The sequence below is a fragment of the Conger conger genome, chromosome 11 (assembly GCF_963514075.1).
Source record: "Conger conger chromosome 11, fConCon1.1, whole genome shotgun sequence".
Lineage (NCBI taxonomy): Eukaryota > Metazoa > Chordata > Actinopteri > Anguilliformes > Congridae > Conger > Conger conger.
This window is the reverse complement of record NC_083770.1, coordinates 42,569,010-42,581,697: the sequence shown is the minus strand read 5'-3', so window position 1 is coordinate 42,581,697 and position 12,688 is coordinate 42,569,010. Positions and strand designations below refer to the sequence as shown.

At 41.9% G+C, this 12,688-nt stretch overlaps 1 protein-coding gene across 1 annotated transcript in view; it reads left to right on the top strand.

Moving 5' to 3' along the window:
- Positions 1-1,936: 1,936 nt before the first annotated feature.
- Positions 1,937-12,688, top strand: part of dnm1b (dynamin 1b) — a 52,745-nt gene continuing 41,993 nt past the window's right edge. Inside the window, exon 1 of the mRNA XM_061259916.1 lies at positions 1,937-2,313. Within this exon, the coding sequence (XP_061115900.1) occupies positions 2,153-2,313 (161 nt within the window). The 5' untranslated portion in view covers positions 1,937-2,152. The remainder of the gene's footprint in view (positions 2,314-12,688) is intronic.

Here is a 12,688-nt window from a genome sequence, read left to right as displayed (position 1 = left end):
CTAACTTTAGCAATGTAACGAGTTACTCCACTGCAGGCTGTTTTGTTGATAAACTTAGCTACCTATTTACATAACTTGATATAAACAACAGTTATCAGCTCTACCTGTCAAGTTTCCTTTGCAGCAGCATACATTCGCTGCAAGAACCACAAATGCTGAGGGAACGATGTGTTGTAATGAATGTAAGATTTTCACACATCGCCCTCTACGGTTTGGAGGTTGAAACCATACGTTACATTAATACAATTGTAGCTAATAATTTGCTTTCTGCTGCAGTTCTGCCTACGTGTTCTTTGCGTGGAATGAAATATATGACGTCTACCGTCAATGTTTACATAATAAATACGGATTTGATAAGGATTATTCCGATGAGACTGAATTACATTATATGATAAATTTACTTTAACACCGTCATCAAATCACAATCATTATGTAATTCCTTTGACATAGGTTTCGTAGAAGCCTACGTGTTTTATACTGAGCTTTCTTTGTGAAATCTGCCTTGAAAGAAATCCCTTATGATTTGGTAACCCTAAGGTCGTATTTGTTCAACCAAGCTACCAAGTTAACGATTAGGCTATGCAGGACCTTGGGCAGATCCTCAGTAGTCCCACTTCATCATCACTCGGCTACTGTCGTTAAATTAACATTCGCCGTGTGACCCAACCTGGTAAAATGACCCAAGCTGTAGGGTAAGTTGTACACAATATGGTGGGCTACTTTAGCTATAGCGTTTTATAAGACGACTGAATCATCTTTATTTAGGCTAAATGTTAACTGCGCGAATAACACAATTGAATAGGTTTAAAAATATTTTTAAAATATGTTGTATTCTGCATTCACTGAAATGTGCCATGGATTAAAAAAAAAAAAAAAAAAAAGCCTGTAGCCTATAGCAAGAAATCGTCATCTCTAAAAGCATGTTAATGATCTTACTGACACAAAATGTATGTAGGAGAAGAAGAAGAAGAAGAAGAAGAAGAAGAAGAGCAGTGGGCCGCCACATTGCAGCGCCCAGGGACCAACTCCAGTACTGAGGACAGTGCAATGCAGGAGCGCACATAACCTAACCTTTTAAAATGTATTGAGCAACATTCAATGCTGAAAAAGGAGATAAAGTAAAGTATTCATTGTCAGATGATCAAACACAATCCACGTGTAGATGATTTCATTACGTTATTACACTATGCATTTTAAAAACGTTTTATCTCAAATGCATATTTCCATCCATAAAGCCATCATAGGGCGACCCCCCGGCTATTTAAATTGCGTTTTTAAGTTCCTACAACCTCCGCTCCCAGAACCTGCCACTTTTTACTGTGCCTCGTCGGTCCACAGAATTTGGGATGATGGCTTTTAGTTTTTACGCTGCATGGTCCTGGAATCAGCTCCAGAAAGATATTAAACTGGATCACTTTATCATCCCTGTGGGTGATTTTAAAAGTGTACTTCAGACGTTAAAACCCGTTGTTTTACTTGACACTGTATAAATGTGTAATTTGTGTTGCGCTTGTATTGAATTTTATGTTGTAATCTCTGCTTGCTCCTCCCTTGGCCCGGGCTCCCTTTTAAAATATATAACCATCCCAATGGGTCTTACCTGGTTCAATAAAGGAGAAATAAATAAAGAAATAAAATTTAAACCGTGCAGATTCTATAGGTCCCAGGATGACGCCCAGGAAGCATTTGGCGAATCTATAATAATTAGGGTACAGTATTTAATTACTGTGATGTAGCCTATCACACCGACATTTTAGACTATAATAATGATATTAAAGGTAAACATACATATAATGAATCGTTTCAACTGTTTTTAAATTAAGTGGATTGCTGTGTATAACAGCATACACAGGCCACATTACCCAGCATTCCAGGAAGATACGCCCCCTGGTGGTGAAAGCGTGCCTCGCCTCCATCGTAGTCAGCATAGCGGCGGAGGACGCAGCCACGGGGAGGAGCGGTGTACACCGAGAGGACATGAGCAGTGAGCGATCAATGAAGGTGCCCGCAAAAATAAAATAGGCTTGAAAGCATTTGAACACCCAGTACATAGGAGAACAACGAGGGGGTAGCGCTCTGCGTAAGGGCTATTCCCCCTCTATTATAATATTTCTTCCTGCTGTGAGAAAGATCGGGCTACCTCTTTGAAAAGATGGGCAACCGGGGAATGGAAGACCTGATTCCTCTGGTAAATAAACTCCAGGATGCCTTCTCCGCTATCGGACAAAATGCCAACCTGGATCTCCCCCAGATCGCCGTTGTCGGAGGTCAGAGTGCTGGAAAAAGCTCGGTGTTGGAGAACTTCGTGGGGAAGTAAGTGATTTCAACATATCAATTCTGTATTGGCTTATTCGCATGGCTATACATGCATATAGTACATGCACCCCCCCCCCCCCCCCCCCCCCAACATACACACACACACACACACACACACACAGACACACACACACTCCAAGCAACAAAACATCTACATGCATTTAAATCCAAAATGTACAGTGACATAAAAAACCCACCTCAAACGTAAGTGATGACAAAGCCAGGGAGGAATGTATGCAGAAATTATTTCGTTAGGCTACATATAATTGACACTCAAATTATGCAATATCACCTGATGCAACTTAAAAGGTGCATTATCCTCTAAATGCAATACATGGAAGACGACTCGTTAACATCTTTTCGTGCGTTACCTTTTCAGGCACATTTTATTTTTATTATTTATTTATTATTTTTGTTGCTCATGCATCCGATTATATAGTAAACCAATAAAGAAATCAATGCATTTTGAGGTTTCAACCGCAGTTTGGTCTTAGATCTTAATGTAGGCTATTGTTTCGTGTAATGTATTTTTAAGTAGCATCTCCAGTGGAAGTATTATCTTCAACGATGACATGAAGGGATTTTGCAAATGGAGGTGTCTCTCAGATAGCTAAAGTAGGCTATGTATGTTCACTGGTCAGCCTGGAATTGCATAGCGTTCAAAAACGCGTCCTTTAACTAAAAAGCTATAGCAGACCGCCACAAGGTCTTATGAAGTTCTCACGAGATAGGTGCAGATTAAACTGTAAAATGCCCTGTCAAATAATCTGTTTTCAATTCTATTGCAATTGTGCAGTTATAATATTAATATTTTGCGCAATGGATATTATTTGGAGTAAATCGCAGGCAAGCGATGATATTAACACAAGGCAAATGTGGGAAATGTTCAGTAGAATAAAATGTTAAATAATTTAACAATAAAGAGTAGGCTACATTGTTTCCTTCCATTCATTGGGGTTGTGAGCATATAAAGCTTGGCGTTTAGTAATGCAGTGGTGTGCCGCCGGGGTGGTTTATTTTTGTCTCCTCTTTTTGATCCCATTCTGGTCTACACCTAGCCCTAAGAAGGCAGAGGCCTGAATGAAAGGTGTATTGTCATTTTCTTTATTATAGCTGCCATTTTGCCATTATTTAAATCAAGCATTATCCACCGCAAAATCATATGTTTGCTGTCTGTTGGTCAGTAATATTAAAGAGGATTACAATAGCTGCTCGGAACGACAGGGGGAACCGCATTCCGTGACGACGGTGCACGTTTGTGTTCCTCGCAGATATACATTTTTTTTTTTTTTTGCGTTGCCTCATGACCTTGCGAAAGGGTGGGGGAAGGAAGAGAGAGAGAGAGAGAGAGAGAGAGAGAGAGAGAGAGAGAGAGAGAGAGAGAGAGAGAGAGAGAGACCATGCGCCATTCTCCGTGTCGAATCGTGAGTGCTGCAGTAGCTTATGTTTTTGCCTCCGCCAATAAAATAAAGAGAAAAGTCAAATGGACCCTAATTCAGTAGCGTTGCAATTACTATGCCTTCAAGCCCAGAATATAAAGCTCAATGATGAATGCTAAATGTGAGCTGTGAAGAAGTGAAGCATGACATCAACTTAAATGGCTTTTGAAATACCTCAGTTTGGCTTATAGAGTGGTGTTTTGCACTGCTCCTTTACATACCGTTTAAATAATGCAGTAAATATGCCTTCACTTGAGAGTGAAATAGGTTGTGATGGTGGGTTTGCACACACGGCAATTACTATTCTTTTACAAAAACACAGGATGCAAAATGGGATTCAGCATTGCAATGCAGCATACTTGTAATGTAGCAGATCTCAGGTCATCAGTCAAAACAAATCAACTATGACATCATGCTGACATCTGTTGGCCTTATGTGGTGAAGTCCAGCACATTCCAAATCTCTGGCGTTGGTCCCATAAACCACCCTGACCCTTGGGTGACTGATCCGGCCTTAACTGTATATGTTCAAATATGAGCAACCTTCTCCTTGCTTGCCACAGAACACAATCCTCTGACCCTAAGACCTCTGTGTTCTGAGCAGTGTGTGTAAACACTAGAGACCTCTTGGATGTGGGCAAATGCGTATCTTCCTATTTCCCTATTACATTCCTAGACTTATCTCTGCATTGTTGTTTTGTGCTCTTTTATATACAGTGCATTAATACATCACAAAATTAGAGTGCAATGTGAAACACACTTTTTCAGTAGGTTTTGTCCACACAATTTTTTTCTTTTTTAACAGGCTTAGAATGCCAGGTCATATTTGGACCGTAACGTCCTTCATGGATTCGAAAGTGCAGAGAGACAAGCTCCCATGTCCTACAAAGTGTGTGCTGTCAGCTGCCTGTTCTTTAGCTCTGCCATCTACTCACTGAGCTGCATACCCTGCTGAAAATAACTGTTCAAACTAGGTTTAAAACTGCTGGTTGCTGGTTGACCTGTTCAGACCAGCTCCCAGCTTGACATGGCTTGACCAGCTCAGGCTATATTTTGAAACCAGCTCAGACAAGCGACTGGTACTAGCTAGTTGACCAGCTTATACCTAACTAGACCAGCTTTATGACCAGCTTGGCCATGCTGGTTGACCAGCTCATACCCAGCTAGGCCAGATTATGACCGGCTTGACCAGCTCAATTTCAAGCTGATCATGCTGGCATAGCTGGATTTTACAGCAGGGAAGCCATTACATGCTGGTGCCGGCATGAAGGCAGTGATGAGGTTGGAGAAACTTCACCAAACGAAACCCTCACTCCCTTGCCCACATATCGGCCAATGGTACGTCCCCCGCCTACGGTGATTGCCATGGTCAGGATTTCAATCCGGACATGGGGTGCATCACTCTACTGAGAATTCATGTTTTATTCTCTGTAAATGTTACACTTTTCACCAATAATGGTAAAATGATCCATAAAAATAGAAAGGTTATCCCTCTGTTCTCAGCCAATCGGCAGGTGCCTCTCCAGTAAGTAATCAAGGCAATCATATTCCTGTTATACTATAAGAGTATAGTATAAAAAAGAATAGTATACTATTGTATAGATTAGATTATATAGATTAGAATGAGATGCCAATGGACTCTTTTTGCTCAGAGCATATTATATGCAGGCTCTCACAGCCCTTGTTGTTTTTCTGGCTTTAAAATTGGAATTGGAATCACCAGCCTACGCCAACTATTTTTTTACCAAATCAAAATGTGAATTTTATGGTTGCTGCTTCACAGGTATTACACAAGCATATGTGCCCGTGTGTGCGTTTTTGTGTCTGTGTGTGTGTTTGGTTGCCTTTGTGTTCTTGGGTAAGTGTGTGTTTACTTGTTGTATGAAATTCACCTGATATCGATCTGATATACCCTTGTAATAGCATTACCTGTCAATTTACATTCTCGTTCTTCTTCCAACACAACTCCGAGCAACAGAAGTAGAGGGAATGAGACCTGGATCTCAAATGGTTATTCATTCCAGAGTCGAGAGACCATGACTCTAAAGCCAGTGGATTATGTGAGTGCTGTGTTTGAAGTGCTGGAACTCCTGTGGCTACTCAGAGATGTACTATTCCAGAGTATCTGGAGTGCAAGATAGGGAACGCACAGGAGTAATGCCTCCAACCCTTCTGCACTTTATGATTGAATTTAACTGTGGTTTGGAGTCACTTTGATTGTGTTGTTTCTGGTGTAGTAGCTTAAACTTTTTAAATCGCCAATTTAGTGTTCTCAATGGAGGACCTGTTCCCGGTGGAGGATTTTCATTGCTGAGTGTGTTGCTTAACACGGAGAGATGAAACGGCAAGATGAGCCCGGCGTTTGGTACAATTGAAAATGGCTGAAAATGAAGGCAACTGCAGCCTTGCGGTTAACTTCCTGTAAATACTGAGCCGTGTACTGTTGGCTACCGTCAAGGCTTTAGGCAAAATGTGAAATTGTGATATTTTGATGCAATCTGATTTTTTTTTCTCATATCTTCTGTCTTAAAAAAGCACTTGATAAAGAGTAATTGCAGCCTGTTTAATAAGCACAAATAACATTGTAATACTATAGAAACAAGTCATCACTGGGTGAGCCTGTCAACAGAACAGTACAATTTTAAATCAAAGCTTACTATGCTTATACTACCCATACAGTATGAAAGAGGTTTGTAAAATCATATATGTTTATTAGTATGTTTTATTAAATTAATTATGGGACGATTATGGGACATTTTAAATATAGTGAATATGTTGGACATATACATTGTATCTTCTCAATATCAAATTGAAAAGTACCTTATATTTAAAAAAACTAGTGAATTAATGTATGCCAGTTCTATAACACTTATACCAGATCGATAACACATTTAATATTTTCTGTATACTCCATGCGTGTTCCTTTTTTTTATAAAAATTTTTTTGCAAGAGTATATATGTATACTCTTGCTGTTTCTCATTTGAGTACATTGCCGTATTTTGAAAACCAGAACTAATTCTCTAAACTGTTAAATCTTAACCAAGAGAAAGATATTTTTCACCCAATCCAGACAATTGCCCATAACTCTCAACGAGTAAATGGGAAGGAAAGATACGCGACACTCAGTTGAATCAGCCAGGCAGCAAATGTCTTGCACTGCTCTGCCGATATTATCAAGCTTCCTGTCAGCAATCACCTGTGTGTGTATGCTGGACTGGAGGTTTTTTTATCTCCATTTGTCAGAGTCCTTGCTGGAGGCCTCATAAATCTCGAGAGTGCTCTGATAATGGTCCAGAGGAGTATAACTGGTGTGGGGTTTCCCAAAATCCAACATTCATGCGCATTAAAGTGTCCGGTGTTAGGTCATTCAGCTCTAGCAGAGCACATACAATGCAGTCTGTAAGTTTCTGCAATTTCTCTTCTCTTGGCTTCTTCTTCTGTTCTTCAGCACATTGAATTGGAAATGAAACAATGAATATGAGGTTTACGTGCAGACTGTCACCTATTTACATCCATGCAAATCTGTGTAAGAATTGCATCCCTTTGTATACACAGTCTCCCCATTTTAGGGGACCAAATGTAATTGGACAGTTGGCTTCTTAGCTGTTTCTTATTAATCAGGTGTAGTGAATCATTTCCTTAGTGTTGATATAACAAAGTGTTTATTATCTAGTCTTAATTCCCTGGTTATGGGTATGCACTTTGCACTTTGTTGTACGTCGCTCTGGATAAGAACGTCTGCCGAATGCCAATAATGTAAAAAAACGTAATTCTAGGCTTTTGATTGCCTTTCGACTTTATCAACACGAGGACCAGAGTTGTGCCAATGGCAGGCAAGGACGTTTGCCAATCAGAGTACAGAGCCAAAAGAACAGAAATTGTACCACTGTCCAAATACTTAATAATAATAATAATAATAATAATAATAATGCATCAAATTTATATAGCGCTTTTCATGGTACCCAAAGACGCTTAAACTTACAGACTGCACTGCATGAGCCCAGTAGGGCCCAGGAGAGTCCAATAGTTGATTTACAGTTACTGAACATTTTACTGCGTGGAAGCATATGCATTCATTCATTTAATTTATTAGGTAAACCCTGGTGTATTCAGATTCTATTGTTCAAATGTGAATTAATTTTTTTTTTTTAATATATTTTTTAGGCCTTTTTCAGCTTTATTGGACAGTATGTAGAGATGGGAAGAATGGGGGCGAGAGAGAGGGAAAGACATGCGACAAATTGTCAGACGGTCGGATTCGAACCGTTGACGTCACGGCTCTCAACGAGCATGCGGTCAGTGCTCTGCAGGCTGCGCCACCGAGACGCCCCTCAAATGTGAATTTTAGTGAGAGTGAAAAGCTGTGATGGACAGATTGTTTTAATAGGCTGAAAGCTGTGTTGCTGTACAAAGGAATCACATTTACATTTTTCACAGTGCAGCTATACTGGTCAACCTTAATTTGGCAATGTTTGCCGCTTGCCGCCATGTATTTCTTCGCAACAATTATGTCACGGCAATACACATGAAATCAAACAGTGAAATTACAACGAGGGAGAGAACTAGATGTTGGGAGATATGAAAATCTGTGTTGCAGAAAATATACAAATAATTTCTGGACATTCTGTACGCAATATAGCTACATTGAGTGATTTTAGGTTGATGCTATCATTGTTATGTTACATAAGTATACATCATTATAGCTGTCATTATTAAAATTTATGTAAAGCCTTGATTGTCATTTGGCTAATTGTGTAATATGTTTGTTTTTGTTCAAGCAGCTGGTTTATTGTGAGTTGGCTATATTTTCTAAATCCAGTTAATGCCAAACAATTTCATATGAAATTGAATTGAATTGAGAGAGAGAGAGAGAGAGAGAGAGAGAGAGAGAAAGAAAACAAGTCAGCTCAATGTTCAGTTATTGCATGGACTCCGCTCAGAGAGTGATGACATTGTGTCGTGGTGTGTCATGGGGAAAGCGTTTGAATGATTAGCTCATCAGGAGAAATATCCTCGTCGCAGTCAGCGTGAACCCCACAGTATCCACGCGGCCTTCATAGGGCGCTAATCACTTTTAACGGCGCGTTGCGCGTGAGTCATCGTGTGTACCGCGTTGGCGTGGGGAAGTAGAAATGTGGGTTGGTTCCCTGCAGTGCGCTGGTGCATGTTTCTGGAAGGTTCCCTCTATTGCGCTGACTGTGCGGATCATTGACCGTCCATTTTGCCCTCGTAAGATTATTCTCCGCGCGCACAGCCATTGCACAGGGTGGGATGGGGTGGGGTGGGGTGGAGTGAGGGGGCGGGGGGTTTGATTAAGCTTGCAGCCAGGATGATAACTCTCCAACATCCCCCAGTCTGAACCAGCACAAACGCGCATGAAGAGACTCAGCCCAGGGCCATAAACAAATGCAGCCGGAGCCCTGTTCTTCAGCAGGTAGGCTCTTAATATGGCCACTCTGCCCTCCTCTTCTCGATTCTCCCTCCTTACACCTTCACTAACCTCCCACCCTCTCTAACCTCCAACAAAAGAGCAAAAAAAAGAAAGAAAAATGTAGCAATGAAATTAATGTATGTTTTCACTTAGAGTTAAAAACATCCAAATTGTTTTGCCGAGATGTGAATCATTTTTGAGAACTTATACGGGTCTCATGTTTCATTCTCATCAATGCGCTCACAATTTACATTAGAAAAACTCTTCAGGAACGTCTTTCCAAATATACCCACGTAGTTACTGAGTGCACAATTCTACATGTGCTCAACACCTGGGACCTGCGTGAGAGAGGTGCTGAGTGACTGAGGCATCCTTTCCTTTCCCTGCGAAGGTTTTAGTTTTTCTCTCCAGTGCAGTTTTCATCCACTGCAAAATTGCATTCATTCAGTGAGTCATCATTCTTGATTGAGAGCATCGTGGGTTGTCCCCACTGTTGCACATGTGTGCATATGTGTGGGTATGGGTGCATGCTAGTGTGTGTGTGTGTTTGTGACAACAACTACATGCATCGGCTACCACCCAGGTGTGTTTTATCAATATGGAAATCAATGCATCAGTGTTAAGTGCAAGGCACAAAAGATGAATAATCGCAGGTCAGTTGAGCTCAAGTCCTCTGGTGCTTCAGATAGATGTATTTCAGAAAAAAAAAGAAGCAGAAAAAGGACTTTCATACCAGACTAAACCCTGTGAAATTGACCGAGTATTGTTGCAGTTGAATGGAGTTTCTTGGTGGCATTCATTAATATTGAGCATTCCAAAGGAAGGAATGAAGAAACAGGAGGATAAAAGAAACTATGTGTTATTGTGTGGGTCTGCATTTGCTGATGTCTGTGCAAGTGCAAGGGTGAAGACATGTAGGTGTGTTTGTGGGTGTATGCGCATTTGAAGTTTAAATGGAGTGAGTAGTTATGGTGTGAGCCTGCCTGCTCCATATGGCATCAATATGCCGAAATTTGGGCTGGGTTTATGGGTCCTGCAGTTACTGCCATCTGTCACATTCAGGGCGTGGCTGGGGCGGGGGGGAGGGGGAGTAGGTGAGCAAGTGCGAGAGAGTATGGTGCAGTATGGCTTTCACATACACCATGAAAAGACAGGCCTGTCACCTGGGTGCCTTCTAGCAATTTCTAAGAATATGTGTGAAGTTGCCTTCACTTTGACCTGCGCCAAACTGCACACAAATGTATTAAAGACAACAAACTCAATTTTACCTGCTGTATACAACTATCTCAATATGCACCGATTAAGTTGACCTACAACACTCTTGGGCTGAAGTGAGCACTTAAACTCCACAGCCGATTGCCCACAAAAAAAACAGGGCATCTCTTTATCCTGTATGCATGCTAATTGTCCATTGTCCGCTAATCGGCAGTCGAAGTCCGAGCTGCCACTGGGTTTCTCAGTTGCCTGTCATTAGTATTGAGCCAGTCATACAATTGCTTCAGGAACCTAATAAAATGGCAGCGTCACCACGGACGTTTGCCACTGTACAATAGCATGCCTGTGACTAGTCCCCTTAACGTAGTGCACATCTGCAGAGGGTGATAGGGGAGGCATGTGCTGGGGGTCGGGGGGACACTGTGGGCCTCTGTCACCTCTCCCTCACGGAACACCGCTCCCCTGCCCGACGCACGGAATCAACAAGCGCTTTGTGCCTGAGAGTCAAGAACAAGGCCCTGCGTTGTGGACCTGGGGAGAGACAACAATCTCACAATGGCAATAAAAAACTAAAAATTAAGAAAAGGACTGCGACTTTAGTGCCAGGGGGAAAATGTAACATGTTAGATACGTGTTACAGTGCCTCATTTTTGAGCAAGTTTGTGTTCACTAGCTCAAGCTGGTCCAATCGCCATCTCAAACAGAGAGGCCCCTGTCATTCTGGCCGAACTGCATAACACCTCTCTCACACAGGTTCCAGGTTCTGAACACATGCAGCATTGTGCACTCATGGTCCAGTGCGGAGCACCCCTGTTGTGCACACAAAGCTTCACTTTTAGGAGCCAGGCCAGCATTTATGACATAGGTTTCAGCCTCTCTGCTGTAAAATCCAGCTATGCCAGCTTAACCAGCTTCAAAATTGAGCTGGCCAAGCTGGTCATAAACTGTTCTAGCTAGGTATGAGCTGGTCAACCAACCAACTAGTGCTGGAAGCTTGTCTTAGCTGGTAGCTGGTCAACCAACTACTAGCTGTTTCAAAACATAGCTTGAGCTGGTCAAACCATGTCATGCTGGGAGCTAATCTGAACTGGTCAACGAGCTACCAGCTTTTTCAAAACCTAGCTTGACTTGTTTTTTTCAGCAGGGCTGGGCAAAATGTGACATCATCAAGCCAAAAGGTAAAGTTGTGGCAGGACAGCGGTGATCACAAAGCCTGGCTGTACCATTCCAAGGTGGTAGTTTGACATATCGCTGGCTGTACCATTCTGAAGCAGCAGAGTGACATCACAAAACACAGCTGTAACATCATTGGCTAGTAGCTTTGTGGCACAATGGTTGCAAAGCTAGCCTTCTGAAGGTTACAGATTAAAATTGAACATGAAAGTCATAGATGTTTTGCCTTTGATATGTACTTAATGTAACCTATATCCAACCATTTTGAGCCTGACCATATTAGCCACACGTTAATCAAGTGTCCCCATTGTCTCCGCTGTTATGCTCAGGGTACTGTCAAAATCTGGACATAATGTGTGTGTGTATGTGTGTGTGTTTGTGTGTGTATACATACATATATACCCAGACAGTCCATCATGAGAGTCCGTCCTGTTACCGGGTGAACAAGCAAGTCCATTGACTAGTAATATAATACTCTCAGCTGTTTGAATTGGGGGGTGGGGTAAGGGTGGAGTGTGGGTGGAGCTGGCCCTTGTTTCCATCGTGACCCCTGCATGACCTCGGGCACAGAATGAGTGCCGTCCAGGATGATGAGTGCTGCCTCAATACTGGGCCTTGTAAGACACGCAAACTTTGCAACGTTGAAGAATCAGGCCAAACGACCACTAAAAGGCATCCTTCACTAAGAACCAAGCGATGCCACTGCCTTGACACGGTCCTGCAGGTTTGCCACCTGCCCTAGGCACGGTCTCAGGAAGATAATGAGTACCTCAAAACATATTAATCAATTGTATGACACTTTTTTGGCTGCCCTTTTCACAAAGGAGGCTGGAAACATTGACTTATAAACAGAACAACATCCGGGTTTAATTTGATATTATCATACAGGAGTACTTCTACTGGCAGCAAAATGGTGAGAAGTGTGAGATGAGGAGATTTCGGGTGGAAGGATGTGGCTGTGTCATTTCTGGTGGAAGTGTGATATGGTTCTGGCGAACTGCCATGGTTTTTTCTGTTAGCTTTTGGATGGTCAGAAGAGAAAGAGAGCTCATTGCCTGCATAAAGCTATACCCTGCCCTCCATGAGTGTTGACACAAGAGCAGGCAACGAATAG